This window comes from Pseudophryne corroboree, chromosome 3 (assembly GCF_028390025.1).
Source record: "Pseudophryne corroboree isolate aPseCor3 chromosome 3, aPseCor3.hap2, whole genome shotgun sequence".
Classification (NCBI taxonomy): domain Eukaryota; kingdom Metazoa; phylum Chordata; class Amphibia; order Anura; family Myobatrachidae; genus Pseudophryne; species Pseudophryne corroboree.
Window position 1 is genome coordinate 412,305,037 of NC_086446.1, and position 17,994 is coordinate 412,323,030.

Consider the following 17,994-nt stretch of genomic DNA (forward strand, 5'->3'; position numbering starts at 1 on the left):
TGGATGGACGGACTGCCTGCCGAGTTCCGACACAGAGGTAGCCACAGCCGTGAACTACCGCACTGTACACTGGTTGATAAAGAGATAGTAGTATACTCGTAACAACTAGTATGACTGACTATGACGGTATAAAGAATGAAAAAAAAAACACGGTTAGGTGGTATATATTATAATACAATTATGGATGGACGGACTGCCTGCCGACTGCCGACACAGAGGTAGCCACAGCCGTGAACTACCGCACTGTACACTGGTTGATAAAGAGATAGTAGTATACTCGTAACAACTAGTATGACACTATGACGGTATAAAGAATGAAAAAAAAACCACGGTTAGGTGGTATATATTATAATACAATTATGGATGGACGGACTGCCTGCCGAGTGCCGACACAGAGGTAGCCACAGCCGTGAACTACCGCACTGTACACTGGTTGATAAAGAGATAGTAGTATACTCGTAACAACTAGTATGACTGACTATGACGGTATAAAGAATGAAAAAAAAACCACGGTTAGGTGGTATATATTATAATACAATTATGGATGGACGGACTGCCTGCCGACTGCCGACACAGAGGTAGCCACAGCCGTGAACTACCGCACTGTACACTGGTTGATAAAGAGATAGTAGTATACTCGTAACAACTAGTATGACACTATGACGGTATAAAGAATGAAAAAAAAACCACGGTTAGGTGGTATATATTATAATAATACAATTATGGATGGACGGACTGCCTGCCGACTGCCGACACAGAGGTAGCCACAGCCGTGAACTACCGCACTGTACACTGGTTGATAAAGAGATAGTAGTATACTCGTAACAACTAGTATGACTATGACGACGGTATAAAGAAAGAAAAAAAAATACCACGGTTAGGTGGTATATAATTATACAATTATGGATGGACGGACTGCCTGCCGAGTGCCGACTGCCGACACAGAGGTAGCCACAGCCGTGAACTACCGCACTGTACTGTGTCTGCTGCTAATATAGACTGGTTGATAAAGAGATAGTATACAACAATATACTACTATACTGGTGGTCAGGCACTGGTCACCACTAGTCACACTGGCAGTGGCACTCCTGCAGCAAAAGTGTGCACTGTTTAATTTTAAATTAATATAATATTATGTACTCCTGGCTCCTGCTATAACAACCTGCAGTGACCCCAGTCTCCCCCACAATTATTATAAGCTTTTATACATTGATGTGCAGCACACTGGGCTGAGCTGAGTGCACACAGACTGAGTCACACTGTGTGACTGCTGTGTATCGTTTTTTTCAGGCAGAGAACGGATATAGCAGAGAACGGATATATTAAATAAAAGTTAACTTAACAACAACTGCACTGGTCACTGTGGTAAACTCTGTCTGCACAATCTCTCTCTCTCTCTCTCTCTTCTAATCTATTCTAATGGAGAGGACGCCAGCCACGTCCTCTCCCTATCAATCTCAATGCACGTGTGAAAATGGCGGCGACGCGCGGCTCCTTATATAGAATCCGAGTCTCGCGAGAATCCGACAGCGTCATGATGACGTTCGGGCGCGCTCGGGTTAACCGAGCAAGGCGGGAAGATCCGAGTCGCTCGGACCCGTGAAAAAAAAAGTGAAGTTCGTGCGGGTTCGGATTCAAAGAAACCGAACCCGCTCATCTCTATACCCAACCCATACATTTTATATATATATATATATATATATATATATATATATATATACACATATACACCATATTCCTGGTGCGGCACTCACGGATTAATAAACTCAGACTGTAGGCTGGCGTAGACAAAAACATTTCAGTGCCACTTTATTAATGTCACGGCGCTTTCATCAGACAAATTTTGTCTGCTGAAAGTGCCATGACATTAATAAAGTGGCACTGAAACATTATTGTCTACGCCAGCCTACAGTCTGAGTTTATGAATCCGTGAGTGCTGCACCAGGAATATGGTATTTACAAGTTTTGTGAGGGCACCGGGATCAGTATGTTAAGAACAGGGAGAGCCGGACTACGTGTGTTTTGTATATTTATATGTATTATATATTTATATATGTTTTTTACTAACTTGTCCCCAATTTTCCAAGAATGGGGTTACTTAAGCGACTTCATACCAGTGCCAGTACATTTTTGAATTATATGTAAAGTAGCATTGCATATGGAGGATGAGAAAGGGTGTTTTGGTATAGGCCTACATTAAGAGCGTATTTACGCAATGCATACTACAACATGGGTGCATATATGGGCCTGTGAAAGCCTGTTCATTTGTTGGTCGTGGCCAATATGATGATGATGACAGAAGCCATCGCTAATGCATTGTAATTGGCTGTTTGTGAATGCACTGTTGATGCGGATTGTACTTTTATGTGCACATTTAGGGAAATGCTTTTCTGTACACATTCAGGAAGGTGTTTCTAATGTACAAGGTAAAGATTAAAAGTTTTATTGATACTCAGTAATGCATATTGTGCAGCAAAGCAAACATCTTTAAACATTGGTTTATGTGTAGGACAGGTATGCCTGGTGTAAACCAAATGCATATGTGACTGGTGCTGACCTGCATGTATTTTGAAATAGTTGCAACTGTGCATATACATACATACATACAGCTTTTTTTATGGAAAATTAATTTGCACCCTTGTTTTGAGGCACCATTTGTGGCCAAATCTACATCAATCTGATTTTTCTATTTTTTATTATAATGTGGATATAATGATTTTATTGTGGGCAACAAAACACGCTAATTTACACCCAGTGTCACAGTATGACGAGTATTTTAATATTTTGGTTACCATAAAAAAAAGGCATAACTGAAACGGCGCTTCTTGCTTCATTTCATGGAGACTAACAGAAGTGTGCCATTAATCATGGTAATAATATTTTCTTTTTTGTTAGGATAACATCATTAACTCTCCATTTTTGTTAAGAGGTTATGTTGGCATAAGTGTGGTAATATGGTTTAGACTTGTTTAATGTATTCTGGAAAGGATTGTAAATACACCATGATGTCACGTGCACTGCAAAAACCAAAAAGTATGACATACTATTACTCATAAAGGCTGTATCTAGTGCAAAACAGTGTCTTAAGTTACACTCATTCCCAATGTCACCCGCAGATCCCTAAAGTGATGCTTGCACCAGTGAAGGCAGGTCTGGCTTCATGAAGTCACTGATGTATTCAAATGCCTTCTGTAATTATATAAATAAGTTGACTTCAGCACTTCAGGCTGCTGTAGAGTTGCACATACCCCCATTTGGAGAGACTATCTTGCATGTATTCGCACTCCGGGTTGCAACTGGTTGTTCTTTCATAGGCAAAGCTCAGTGAGGACTTAGCAGAAATACACCTGTTTTGTAGATGTATTTTGTGCACCTAGTATAGGGTAGTTGCAAGTGCACACTGTCACATTGATGCTGACTTGTACAAAATAGTGAAACCAATGCACATGTAGAGGCGGTTGTATCGTGAGATGCATACAACTCTGCATACAGGATAATATACACTTTTTCTTTTATGCAGGCTTCTTTGAAGTAAAGTACAGTATGACTTGTAACTCGGCATCAAGCCCATTTGTGAAATCCCCTGATTTACATGTACAGTATTTTGCCTTTCACTACTTTAATACAATCAGGGAAATTCAATTCAGCACGTCTGGCTGCCCACACTGTGACTTATTACTGTATGTAATCTTCACTCATTTCCCTGAGCACGTGTGTTGGGAGGTACTCCATGCAGATGACCCTGAAATGAACTTCCCCAATGATTGTTTTTAATAGAACCCATCTGACAAATAGGAGGCACTTGTTTGTTAAATACATAGGGAAAGAGTTGCAGATCAGCAAAGCACGCTGGGCATTTTGTTATTCTCTATTGTCATTTCAATCTTAAAACATGCACTAGGTGGCAGCAAACACAATGGTTGTTCCATGATGGACAAAATAGTCCATTTAATATAAGTGGACACAATTGTAACACTTTAAGTAATCTTTCTAATACGTCTACAAACTGACATATTCAGAAATTTTACTGTAGTAAACCTGTTTTACTGGTATGTGAATCATCACTCAACAATAATTTGTTGGTTTTAGTTATTACCATTTATGCTGTTTAGTGTGAATGTCATAAATGTAGATTGGTGGTATGTGTATAGGTGGTTCGTTGAGTCACCATTTTACAGAATTATGTTAACTACATGGAATAACTATTATGGAATATCATTATTGGTGTTCCCTCAAGGGAGCAGCTGGGGTGGGGAGGAGGGGCAGGAGTTGTATGTGCCCCACGAGACAGTGACAGTAGGAGAGGTGTGTGTAACCAGGGGATCCAGAGTACTCAAAAAATTACTTTTTACGTGGGGTGATATCTAAAGCCCATATTCCCTCAACTTGTGTCAAATAAAAATGTCTCTCATTTAATGTATTTGGTTGTCTAGTTTAAAAAATTCTAGGCCTTGTTGGGCTAGCAGATTCTTCTTACACATAGAAAGTGTTTAAATGAAGATGTGAAAATTAGGAAAAAAATGCATTTTCATTTTAAGTGAAGATTTGCTTTCTTGTAAAAAACCTACACATAGAATGCCGTTTTTTTTCTGTTTGAAACCACAAAGTATTTATTTGTGGTGTTTATAAAATAAAATAGAAAATCCTGCTTGCTTTTGATTCACTTTCTTCAAATTTCAATAAATATATATTTTTTTGGGGATACATTTTATTTCTCATTTTAGAATATGCTAAAAGCCTCAAATTTTGGAAAGAAAGATCTTGGGAACATATCATACTGTATGTACTGCATCATGCCTTCTAATCTAATCCATTTTGCTCAGCACACAATATACCGCTCCTGGACTTCACTCTGATTTTCCAATTGAATAAACCACTTAGCCAGATGTAAGTAATTTAAATTAAAAGAGAAAAAAGTGATCCTTGTGGCCCAGTGTGAAATATGTCATCTAAAATATGTGTCTGTATGTAAATCTGGACCTCTTAGTAGTATTGACATGTAGTCATGGTACATACTGAGCATCCTTTACCCATTTTTGTAGTGCAAAAATTATGTTTCCCTTACCTTCTCCATGATTCCTCATCCCTCCATATCTCATACAATGTATAGCCTGGCTGGGAGTAATGCTTCAGGGCAGATACACTGAATAAAACAGATTACAGTATTGAATGTCACTAACCAAATCCAATGCTATAATAACACAAAGAAACATAAAACAAATTTTTGAAAGAAGTTCAGATAGAAAGTGACCCATAGAAACACAGAATTTGACGGCAGATAAGAACCACTTGACCCATCTAGTTTGCCCCATTTTTATCCTTTAGCTAATCTCAACCCTTTTCGAACCTTAGTTCTTCGTAAGGATATTGATATGCCCATCTCAAGCATGTTTAAATTGCTCTACTGTCTTAGCCTCTACCACCTCTGATGGGAGGCTATTCCACTTATCCACTACCCTTTCTGTGAAGTAATTTTTCTTTACATTTCCCCTGAACTTGTCTCCCTCCAGTTTCAGTGTATGTCCTCGAGTTCTGATACTTCTCATCCTTTGAAAAATGTTTCCCTCCTGTACTCTGTTAAGATACTTGGTATATTTGAAAGTGTCTACCACCCATATGTATTAAAAATACCATCCAGGGACTCTGGACTTGCCTTCCTCATTGCTTTGTTGCATTGCTTTTTTGCCTTTAAGTAACTTGAAATAGTGACTCCTAAATCGCTTTCCTCCTCAGTAGTTTCCATTATAGTACCCTTGATACTATATTTAGCCTTTGGGTTTTCGTGATCCAAGTGCATGATTTTGCATTTTTTAGCATTAAACTGTAATTGCCACATTTTTGACCATTTCTCAAGTCTACCAAGATCATCAATCATTTGTTTTAACCCACCCAGGGTGTCTACCCTGTTGCATATCTTTGTATCATCTGCAAAAAGGCATACTGTCAGTCTTATTAAAGTCTTAAAATGTTATATTATATCATAATACTGGATAGTTCCACTAGTTCATAACTAGTTCCATATACAATTACAGGTGGTGGAACTCAGTTCCACCTTGTGTCCCCCCCCCCACACACACACACACTTTAACCCCTGGGGGCAAGCATGAAAATTATATAAAAATAATATCTATTGTAATGAACAGTATCTTGTCTTCAATCAGTGCTACCCGAGTTTGTGATTTCTGGAAGTGGAAACTCTGGAGACCATGGGGGAAGTGGTCTCTACCCCAAGATCATGGAGATGCATGGTTCAGTCCATACATCCCTATGATCTTGTCAAAAAAGTGCATGGCTATTCTCACACTCTGATCATTTAATGCATCCCGATATATTCCTTTGGCATTGATCAGCAGTGAACGGTCATTTGAGCCACAAACTTGTAAGTGGTAGTATTGCATCACTTATGTGTCAGTTTTTATTTTTTTATTTTGTTAAGATCTCATGAGTCATGGAACAAAGAAGACTCTTTCTCTATATGAGTCACAGCCTGCTATAGTGCCACCAGCCCTGGCTAGTAAAGTTTGGTGCTGGTAGTGGAAATTTTTCAACTATCAGCCTAGAATTAAAACACCTCTCAGAGGCAATTTAATTTTCAAGGAGTTTTTTTGTTGCACGTTCAAAACCTGCTGCTTAATAAATCTTGGGGTTTGCATCTTATCCCAGTTTGTATGCTGCAAGGAAAATACCAAATTTCAAAATCAACGCTTAGAAAAAATTCTCTTCCCTAAGTAAAATTGATCTAAAGCTGGGATAGAAGATCTTTAGAAATGTTCATTGTATAATCTATTAATTGTCACAGTGCTGCCATTATATATGTATCACTGACTAATAATTGATGTTGTTTTATTTTGTCAGAGATGGCAATCTATTTGTGTTATATCATTAAGTGTTCACTTTTTTATGTTAACATATACTTATATTGATTTTTATTATTGTAATGTTTATTTTTTTTTATTATGCATGGAAAAATATAACTGTAGCTATTATAATGGGAGTCCAAAGAGGTTTATGAAGAAGGTTCTGTAAAGCTAACACTTCTGCCTGTATTCTAGACTGAAGGCTTGAATTAATCTGTCCATTCTTTTGAATAAAAAGGTTGCAGAAACTAATTCAGTATTAACGTATTGGATTTGTATAATTGGGAGTTGCTTTTAGCTAGAGATGCATTTTATAGCCTCAGAAGATCTAGACGGTGCATTTGCAGCCTATATAAAAGCCCTGGCACAGTGCCACATGTCTTTGCTAATACCTGTGCTGGTGCCATCTTTCTGAAGATATTACCTGGAAGATGGTATCACTAGGGGGTGCCTGATGCAAGCACACTGTGGGGTTTATTCCTGGTGAAAGGTATGACCCAGGGTCACATGTCCATCACACACTCTGCACTCATCATAGACATGCCACTATTACCTTTAAGATTACATTTGTCATGGGTTAAACAATATCTGGTTTAGCTCATCTTATCCTAAGAAAACTCCATAATTTATCTAGAACCTATAATACATTGTACTAGTATGTCAACTCCATTCAGCATTATTAAAGAACATTCCATTTGTTAAGAAGGCATATCTAACATATATTTAATAGACTGTATTTTATAATGAAATAATAAGATTATTATTTCTTACAAGCATTACCTGCTAATTGTATGTAACAGAATACGATAACTGTATGTCCTTACGGTAACAATACGCAGAGACTTCCCTTACAGGAAAGATTTAGCCAGATATGTATGCTATAAAGAGATTCCTGTCTATATATATATTTTGCATCTGCTCCTTTCACCTGTGACATCTCTCAAAGGTTCACTGACAAAGGAGCTTTTCTAACAAGGTTTTTGTCTGCAAAGAATATGTGAGAGCGTTGAGTCACAGTTGCCGAGAACTGTATTCTCCTTGTTGAATATCTAACTGATCATAATAGCTGATTATTTTTTTTATTCAGCTGCATACTTTAATGGATGTTTTAATGATAACACATTTGAAAGAATAATACACACAGGAAGAACATATTCTTTTTTTACAGTTTCCTTGATTAAGCTGTTAGACTCTGTAAAACCTTTCGTACTGAAACGACTTCTACTATACACAAGATTCTAAATATCATGCCAGTTTTTCTGAAGCTACAGGTCTCCCCAGTATGCTCTGCCACCCCATGACTGGGACTTGACAGTTCACATAATCTGGAAATCTATAGATTGCTTACTTCTTGTATAGAGTCTTCCCTTTAAAATTGTGAGGAACTGCTGCCATGCCATCCCCCAGAGTCAGTATGTCCATGTGATAGCTAAGGCAGTCTGCACCTCTATACATGTAGATAACACTTATCTCCTCTCTATTGTAAGATGTTTGTTATCTGTGATCAGGGTCAGACTGGCCCACCGGGGTACAGGAGAAACCCCCAATGGGCCCCCCTGCCTGAGGGCCCATCTCCTCCTCTAGGTTTCAGGTTCCAGACTGTGTACTTGAATTATACATTATGCATATGTTACATTATACTGTATACACAGTATATTGATATTTATCTATATATATATATATATATATAGTATGTTTATCAAGTGACCCAGACCAGGCAATGGTTTTGCCAAGCCTCTGTGGCCACACCCATAAACATGGGCCCCTAACACTACATTCCTCCGGTGGGCCCTTCAGGCCCTAGTCCAACACTGTCTGTGATGACAATCATGTACTGTAAATCTGGGTGTATCCAGAAAATAAAGGCATGGAGATTTGTTCAGATTGTGATCACAACATTTAAGCTTGTAGCATTCCGTCAAGGGACCCCACATCTCTACAATATCTCCTCTCTACGCTGCCTATAGAGTCAAAGACTTGACATGCAGGAAAATGTCATCAGTCCTGCAATTTACTCAAATGCTGACCAAAAGGATGACACTCCCTTTAACCCTTATTTACTCTCCCTGATCATCCATGGACTCCCATCTGCATACTCCTACTTCCATGTGAAAGGGAGGGACGGGTGTGAAATGCTGCATTTGTCAGAGAATCACATCATATAACTGCACAAATACGCTACCTCTCCTGTTACCACCTACAGTTAGCCTACAGGTTCAATGCAGGACAGTAAGTGGTGCTCTATCAATCTACGATAACAAAGGCAGGTAATTGCTAACAGAAGCAGTCGGCCAGCAGGGGTTGTTGAGTACAATCAAAACAATTACACTGTCTAGGCATTTGGGTTAACCAGTGCCATAACTAGACATTTTAGCTCTGTGTGCAAGAAACATCATTGGCACCAAACCCCACCCCCCACCCCCCTCCATATACAAAACAGGGTCAGTGCACGCAGTAGGGCCAAAAATAAGGGGCATGACTTCATGAGGAAGGGGCGTGGCCACAAAAAAATACCAATTCATATTGCGCTGTACTGAAATCTCCACTATTCAAATTACGCCTCACAGTAGCGTCACTTACACACATTACACCAGGTAGAGCCCCTGTCACACAGTATACCAGATAGAGCCCCTGTCACACATTATGCAGGTAAAGCCACATTTTTCACAATACTCCAGGTACAACCCCTATAACACTTTATGCCAGGTAGTGTCCCCTTTTACACAGTACGGCAGGCAGAGTCCCTTTTTACAAATTACGGCAGCAGAGTTCCCCTTTTTACACATTAGGCAGGCAGAGTTTGCTTTTTACACATTAGGCAGCAGAGTCCCCCTTTTTACACATTACAGCAGTCAGAGTCATCCTTTTTACACATTAGGCAGCAGAGCCCCCTTTTTACACATTATGGCAGCAGAGTCCCCCTTTTTACACATTAGGCAGGCCGAGTCCCCCTTTTGACATATTAGGCAGGCAGAGTCTCCCTTTTGACATATTAGGCAGACAGAGTCTCCCTTTATATACATTATAGTTGCAGAGTCCCCTTTTGACACATTACGGCAGCAGAGTGCCCCTTTTTACACATTACGGTAGGCAGGGTCCCCTTTTTACACAATATCGCAGGCAGGGTCCCCTTTTTACACCATATGGCAGGCAGAGTCCCTTTTTACAAATTACAACAGCAGAGTCCCCCTTTTTACACATTAGGCAGGCAGAGTCCGCTTTTTACACATTAGACAGCAGAGTCCGCTTTTTACACATTAGACAGCAGAGTCCCTCTTTTTACACATTAGGCAGGCAGAGTCCCCCTTTTTACACATTAGGCAGGCAGAGTCCGCTTTTTACACATTAGGCAGCAGAGTCCCCCTTTTTACACATTACGGCAGTCAGTCACCCTTTTTATACATTAAGCAGCAGAGTCCCCCTTTTTACACATTATGGCAGGCAGAGTCCCCTTTTTACACATTATGGCAGACAGGGTCCCCTTTTTACACCATATGGCAGGCAGAGTCCCCCTTTTTTTTACACATTATGGCAGGCAGAGTCCCTCTTTTTTACACAATAGCAGCAGAGTCCCCCTTTGAGAGAGAGAGAGAATTATTCTTACCTGTGACCATACATCATACCCACATGTTTTGCGGTGCTCACAAATACATGGAATCACCAATTACACTATGCCCCAGGCATCACCTTCCTTATTGTAGTGTGTGATGAGAGTGTGTGATGTGCAGTACCACAGGTAGGCACATGCTGTTCAGAGTGCTGTAGCAGCAGCAACAGCAGCAGCCGCCTCTCCCTCCACCCCCAACTCCGGCTCCAAGCTCATCCCAGAACCAAGTCTTCTCCTCTTCTGTCACAACAATGGCCGAGCAGTGCTGTAACACATTGCCTCCACTAGTAGCATGGGGCTGTCAGGTTGTAACTCCAGCCCATGACTGCCCATGCCTGACAGTCACGGTCAGATAGCAGCTGCGGCTACTGGTGCGTTAAACACTAGACCACCAGGGCTGTCGGAGGAGCTGCCAGAACACTTTGAAACAGAGCAGCCAGGGAGGATGCATGGCACCTGGCTTAGTCTGTCACTTGCACACTACTAGGGCAGCCAATCGGGATTAAGGCGCATGATGCGCTCCTATCACAAGTGCACCTAGTCATGGCCCTGAGGTTTACAAAGCAAGATGGTAATGTTTTTTAAAGTGCAGAAGGGAGTTAGAAAATTAATTGCTAAGAAAGGATTACACACCCCGGTATATATAGTTGTGGAGCAGTGTAAATAAGATGTTATTTGAATATCACAATAAAGAAGAAAACAGTAAGTAGTCTCAAGGGTGCACTGGGACCAAAATTGTAATGATAAAAGTTATAAGCTTTATTGATATGTATTAAAATGTCTTTTAATTTTATTTCTATTAAAATGGTGAAATATATAAAAACAAAAGATAGTAAAAAAGGAATAAAATTATTCAGTGTAATAAAATATTTATGTACAAGAATAACCATTGTCTCTGTCATTCTTGAGAAAGCCTTGTTGGTGAAACGATCGTAGGCTATTATAGCCATTGATTATGTTCTAAGAAACTAAAAAATATATGTCATTTATGTTGCTATACCCAGATATGTATGTTGTAATGTCAAATCTATAGTTGCATGGATGCTGCAAACAGAGCGGCTCCAGAGGCCCTTAATAGTATGGTCTGATACTAGGTATGGAAACTAAATTGGGAATTTCTTGGTACATTATCCATATACTCCTGTTGAGGATAGAAATAGACCAGCCCAGAATCTCTAGAGAGGTTGACAACCACTGTTATATTTGATCTGGATCAACCAGCCTCATAATTGATACTCAAGTTTATACTGTAACAGCTCCAAATTAAGTATCAGTTGTAATACTTGTCTGGATATATTTGAATTAGCAACATTATTTGAAACAAATTCTTTAGAAATAGGAGTATTCAAATAAACTCCTCAGCCACAGCAGTGGAATTTTTAATGGGAAAGAAGAAGAAAAGAACTGTATTGTCAGCGCACATAAGGGAGACTAGATCTGGTTATCACATCTACCAATATTTTGATAAAATTTAACTTTTATTGATATCTATTTAAAACTGGTGTATATTACTTACACATGACCGTGAGTATAAGCGAAACATAGAGGTTAAAATGTTGACATAAACAAAACATACAAGGTGCAAAATGAAAATAAAGGTGATTTTAAGATTAAAATGTGTGTCCACGTGTTTTATTCTAATGTCCAGGTGAGTATAGTCTATTATTGCATAATTGAATCAGTATTCGTTCGTGTGTTTAGTCCTTCTCAAATTTATGGAGGAGGCATCGGTGTCAATTGTAGTAGTACCCTAAATGTAAATTTATTCTAGGCTGTTTAGTTTCAAATTAGGTATAATTAATTATTCGTTGCTGTATCTGATTAGATCAGGAATGTGATATGATATAGAATATAGGATGATGCTGTGAATCTATTATTGATGTGTAATACACTCTGAGGGGAGGAATATCTTCCTCAGTTTGTTCATATCAATATAATATATGGCACTCTCTTATGATGTTCGGGTATTCACACTATTATTGCCCCTTAGAGGTAGGCACCTTCATTTGTAAGGGCTGGTGATACCTTCTTAATTAATTGGATCCACTGTCTTTTCACACTTTCTATGCGGAATGTAGTTCGTTAATATCCAAATGCTTGATATCAATAGTAATTAGATGTGTAACAGTCGGTTGTGGTAGTCAGGTATTCACAATATTATTTTCCCTAGAGGAGCAAATATCCTCATTATAAGGGATTAGTGACACCTCTCTACCCATTAATATATGATCAAGCTATTAGACTGTACATCATCATCAAGTATCCAAACATATTATTGAAAAGGTGGTCCTTTATTATATTATTATTGTTATGGTGTCCAATATATTGTATGAGGATATATCTCTCCCTCAGTTGTCTATAATAAATCAAATATATGACAGTCTGTCAGATATTCATATCATTATGTCCTTAGAAGGGAAGCACCTTCATTTATTGAGGACTGTGTCAATCATAATTAAATACATGACAGTCAATTGTACATATTAGGTATTCGGAATGTTATTATCCATAGAATGAAAACACCTTCATTTTTTAGGAAGTATCAGCACATTGCTAAATTGTACATCACCATTAACTGTCTCATATATTTATTTCAAGGGAACGAAAAAAAACCTTTGTTTAATATAAGTAGATAGCAACGATTCAAAAGAGGATTTAATTAGATTTCCAGATTAGAATATTATTGTGTTTATAACTGCCACATTACATCACATATATCACTGTGTGTTATTTGACTGACATGAAGAGTTTATTGGAAACATTTGATGCAGTTACATCTGCTCAATTGTATCATACATGCTTGGTGGTACTGCCAAATTTGTCATATAGAGATACTGTGTATCTTTCTTGGCTTGAGGCAGTGCCTTTTATTCCTTATATGTTCTCAAAAGGATTTTTCAGCTAATGCTATGTTACTTATTAATTCTCTATATTAATACATAATGAATAGAGAAGTCCCTCTATATGATTCAGTGTTCGTATATCAACTGCCTCCTAATAATGATGGTAGCATTCACTACACATGGTGATTGTATTGAGTTGATTTAAGCAATTGTTTGACACCATTTGTTATAGTTATATCTGTTCAATTATATCACAAACGCTAGGTAATACAGTTGCAGTTGCAGCTGCTTAAATATGTCATGAATGCTCAGTGATACTATCACTTTAACAAATAAACACCCAGCGTGTCTTTAGTAACTTAGGGCTATGCCTCCTGCTCCCTATATACATTCAGTGATTCTGACAACTAATGCTGCATTGCCTGTCAGTTCACAGTATTATTGACTGCTGAGCAGAGATGTAACTCTCCAAGATTCAATAATCATTTATCCTGCTATCTCATACTGATATTCTATCTAACTAAGCATATTGATGGATAAGGTGACTAAACATTTAATCTGACATGGACACAGAAACACGTGGAGACACGCTGCCCACACGCGTGTTCCGCCGTTACTCTGACAGCTTCGTCAGGGCTGAGAGGTTGACAACCACTGTTATATTTGATCTGGATCAACCAGCCTCATAATTGATACTCAAGTTTATACTGTTACAGCTCCAAATTAAGTATCAGTTGTAATACTTGTCTGGATATATTTGAATTAGCAACATTATTTGAAACAAATTCTTTAGAAATAGGAGTATTCAAATAAACTCCTCAGCCACAGCAGTGGAATTTTTAATGGGACAGTATATGATTATGAATAAGAATAAGCAATAGTGCGATTATAAATGATGTATATTATAAGAAAACTGAGATAATGGTTATTCTTGTACATATTTTTATTACACTGACTAATTTAATTATTTTTTCACTATCTTTTGTTTTTAGATATTTCACTCTTTTAATAGAAATAAAGTTGAAAGACATTTTAATACATATCAATAAAATTTAGAACTTTTATCATTACAATTTTGGGCCCAGTGCACCCTTGAAAAAACATACCTTTTTCGTGATATACGCATTGTTTGAGTAGTGGGGAGCACCTCATTGCAGCTCTGTGATTATACTTTGGTAGACCCACCTTGTTATAAGTTAAGCAACACTGAGTAGAAGAACCTTGAGTACAACATTACCAAACAATGAATATACTGGTGCGGAATTCACCTCTGTTTTGAAAGTAAGACATTATTTGTATAACAAGGGGGGTCATTCCGAGTTGTTCGCTCGCAAGTGAATTTTAGCAGATTTGCTCATGCTAAGCCGCCGCCTACTGGGAGTGAATCTTAGCATCTTAAAATTGCGAACGATGTATTCGCAATATTGCGATTACACACCTCGTAGCAGTTTCTGAGTAGCTTCAGACTTACTCGGCATCTGCGATCATTTCACTGCTTGTCGTTCCTGGTTTGACGTCACAAACACACCCAGCGGTTCGCCCAGACACTCCCCCGTTTCTCCAGCCACTCCTGCGTTTTTTCCGGAAATGGTAGCGTTTTTCCCCACACGCCCATAAAACGGCCTGTTTCCGCCCAGTAACACCCATTTCCTGTCAATCACATTACGATCGCCAGAACAATGAAAATGCCGTGAGTAAAATTCCTAAGTGCATAGCAAATTTACTTGGCGCAGTCGCAGTGCGGACATTGCGCATGCGCATTAAGCAGAAAATCGCTGCGATGCGAAGATTTTTACCGAGCGAACAACTCGGAATGACCCCCAAGGTTATTTAATTAGAAAAAAGGGTAGATAGGGCAGGTAGGGAATCCTGCTCTTGCTCGGGCAGATGGAGATAAGGGTCGGGATATAATGAAGTCCAAGTTCGGCGATCATGCGGGATTCCGGCCGAACTCAAACGTCCCTTTAAGAAAACGTCCGAGTTCCGCCGGCATCCCGCACGGCCGCCAAACTAGGACTTCATTACATCCTGGCCCAGGAGGTAAATGTAACATACTCCGAACTGCAGGCATTGGTGTGTTGATTGCGAGTCTGCTGATGTTTTAAAGTAGCAATCATTAAAAAGAGAAAAACAACCTGGTTTTAATTTTAATTTTAATGATTGCTATCAACACACCGATGCTTGCAGTTCAGAGGCTGTTACATTTACCCCAAGGTCTCTTTCTTTACATGCATTTAGCACATCCCAGTTACACTATGGCAGAGAAGCACCTTTCTGCCCAAAAGCTTTAACCCACACCCAGAGGTGTAGCTAGGTACCAGGAGCAAAGGTATGTTTTGGTCAGCCGTGGCAGAAAGAGGTGCTGCAGAAGCCGGGACAGAGAGAGGTGCTGCAGCAGCTGAGACAGAGAGGTGCTGCAGAAGCCGGGGCAGAGAGAGGTGCTGCAGCAGCTGGGGCATAAAGAGCTGCTGCAGCATCTTGGATAGAAAGAGGTGCTGCAGCAGCTGGAACAGAGAGAAGTGCTGCAGCAGCTGGGGCAGTAAGATGTACAGCAGCAGCGGGGGCAGAGAGTGGTGTAGCAGGACAGAAGTAACTCTGCTGCACAGTGAGACATATATAGAGGGCAGCAGAGCTCCGGCATGTGTTGGCTGTCAGTGTCTCCTGTTGTCGCCTCTGGCCTGCCCTATACCCTACCTAGGCCAATATTTACTAAAAAATCGAGTTTGTCCAATTTGTGTTTGTTTTTTTTCAAAGTCCCAATCCGGGAATTCACTAAGCACAAATCTCGGCAGTGTCTGGTCTATTCGTAATGGATTTAACGGCAAAGTTCTGAAATACGAATGAATAGACCATCGGTCAAACGCGGCTGTTATTTCATACAATACGGGTATTCACTATTCATTCGTATTTGGGTGTTAGTCTCTGAGTGCTCAAGTGCGGGTCTATTTTTTTGCGAATCGTTAAAAAAAGCAGCAAAAAAATAGACCTGCTTTTTCCAGTCGAGTTTGGATAACCATGCACGGATCAGTGAGATCTGTGAATGGTTATCTATGGGAAAGGGTGTGTTTAGTGTAAAAACAGAAAAAAAAAATTGCGTGGGGTCCCCCCTCCTAAGCACAACCAGCCTCGGGCTCTTTGAGCCGGTCCTGGTTGACAAAATATGGGGGGGGAAATGACAGGGGTTCCCCCATATTTCATCAACCAGCACCGGGCTCTGTGCCTGGTCCTGGTTCAAAAAATATGGGGGACAAAAAGCGTAGGGGTCCCCCGTATTTCTTAAAACCAGCACCGGGCTCCACTAGCCAGGTACATAATGCCACAGCCGGGGGACACTTTTATTGTGGCCCCGGCGGCCCTGGCATTACATACCCATCTAGTCACCCCTGGCCGGGGTACCCTGGAGGAGTGGGAACCCCTTAAATCAAGGGGTCCCCCCTCCAGCCACCCAAGGGCCAGGGGTGAAGCCAGAGGCTGTCCCCCCCATCCAAGGGCGCCGGATGGGGGGCTGATAGCCTTGTGTAAAAAATGAGAATATTGTTTTTAGCAGCAGTACTATAAGTCCCAGCAAGCCTCCCCCCGCAAGCTGGTACTTGGAGAACCACAAGTACCAGCATGCGGTGGAAAACCGGGCCCGCTGGTACCTGTAGTACTACTACTAAAAAAATACCCAACAAAAAACAGGACACACACACCGTGACAGTATAAGTTTATTACATACATGCACACCTCCAAACATACATACTTACCTATGTTCACACGAGGCTCGGTCCTCTTCTCCATGTAGAATCCTCGGGGTACCTGTGAAAAAAATTATACTCACATAATCCAGTGTTGCTTGTCTTCTTTGTATAATCCACGTACTTGGCAAAACAAAAAAAAACGGAAACCCGACCACGCACTGAAAGGGGTCCCACGTTTACACATGGGACCCCTTTCCCCGACTGCCAGGACCCCCCCGACTCCTGTCAAAGAGGGTCCCTTCAGCCAATCAGAGAGAGGTGCTGCAGTGAGGTTACTTTCGGTCAACCGCTGACCGCAAAGTTCCCACCATTGGATACAATGGAGCGCATAGGCGCTACATTGCATCTCTGCCGTGTGCAGCCTCACAGACACTACTGGAGCACACAACCAATCAGGAGAGTGCCACGACGTGCCGCACCCTGATTGGCTGAAGGGACCCTCTTTGACAGGAGTCAGGGGGGGTCCTGGCAGTCGGGGAAAGGGGTCCCATTTGTAAACATGGGACCCCTATCAGTGCGTGGTCGGGTTTCCGTTTTTTTGTTTTGCCAAGTACGTGGATTATACAAAGAAGACAAGCAACACTGGATTATGTGAGTATAATTTTTTTCACAGGTACCCCGAGGATTCTACATGGAGAAGAGGACCGAACCTCGTGTGAACATAGGTAAGTATGTATGTTTGGAGGTGTGCATGTATGTAATAAACTTATACTGTCACGGTGTGTGTGTCCTGTTTTTTGTTGGGTATTTTTTTAGTAGTAGTACTACAGGTACCAGCGGGCCCGGTTTTCCACCGCATGCTGGTACTTGTGGTTCTCCAAGTACCAGCTTGCGGGGGAGGCTTGCTGGGACTTATAGTACTGCTACTAAAAACAATATTCTAATTTTTTACACAAGGCTATCAGCCCCCCATCCGCCGCCCTTGGATGGGGGGGACAGCCTCGGGC

The 17,994-nt window shown here is 40.4% G+C and overlaps 1 protein-coding gene across 2 annotated transcripts in view; it reads right to left on the bottom strand.

Annotated features, from left to right (window-relative positions):
* The window catches only part of NECAB3 (N-terminal EF-hand calcium binding protein 3), a 231,844-nt gene that overhangs the window by 20,892 nt on the left and 192,958 nt on the right, over positions 1–17,994 (bottom strand). Inside the window, exon 11 of one of the 2 annotated variants that reach the window (XM_063960212.1) lies at positions 5,066–5,143. The exons of the other annotated variant lie outside the window; for it this stretch is intronic. Coding sequence (XP_063816282.1) covers positions 5,066–5,143 — 78 coding nt within the window. The remainder of the gene's footprint in view (positions 1–5,065; positions 5,144–17,994) is intronic. 2 annotated transcript variants of the gene reach the window in all.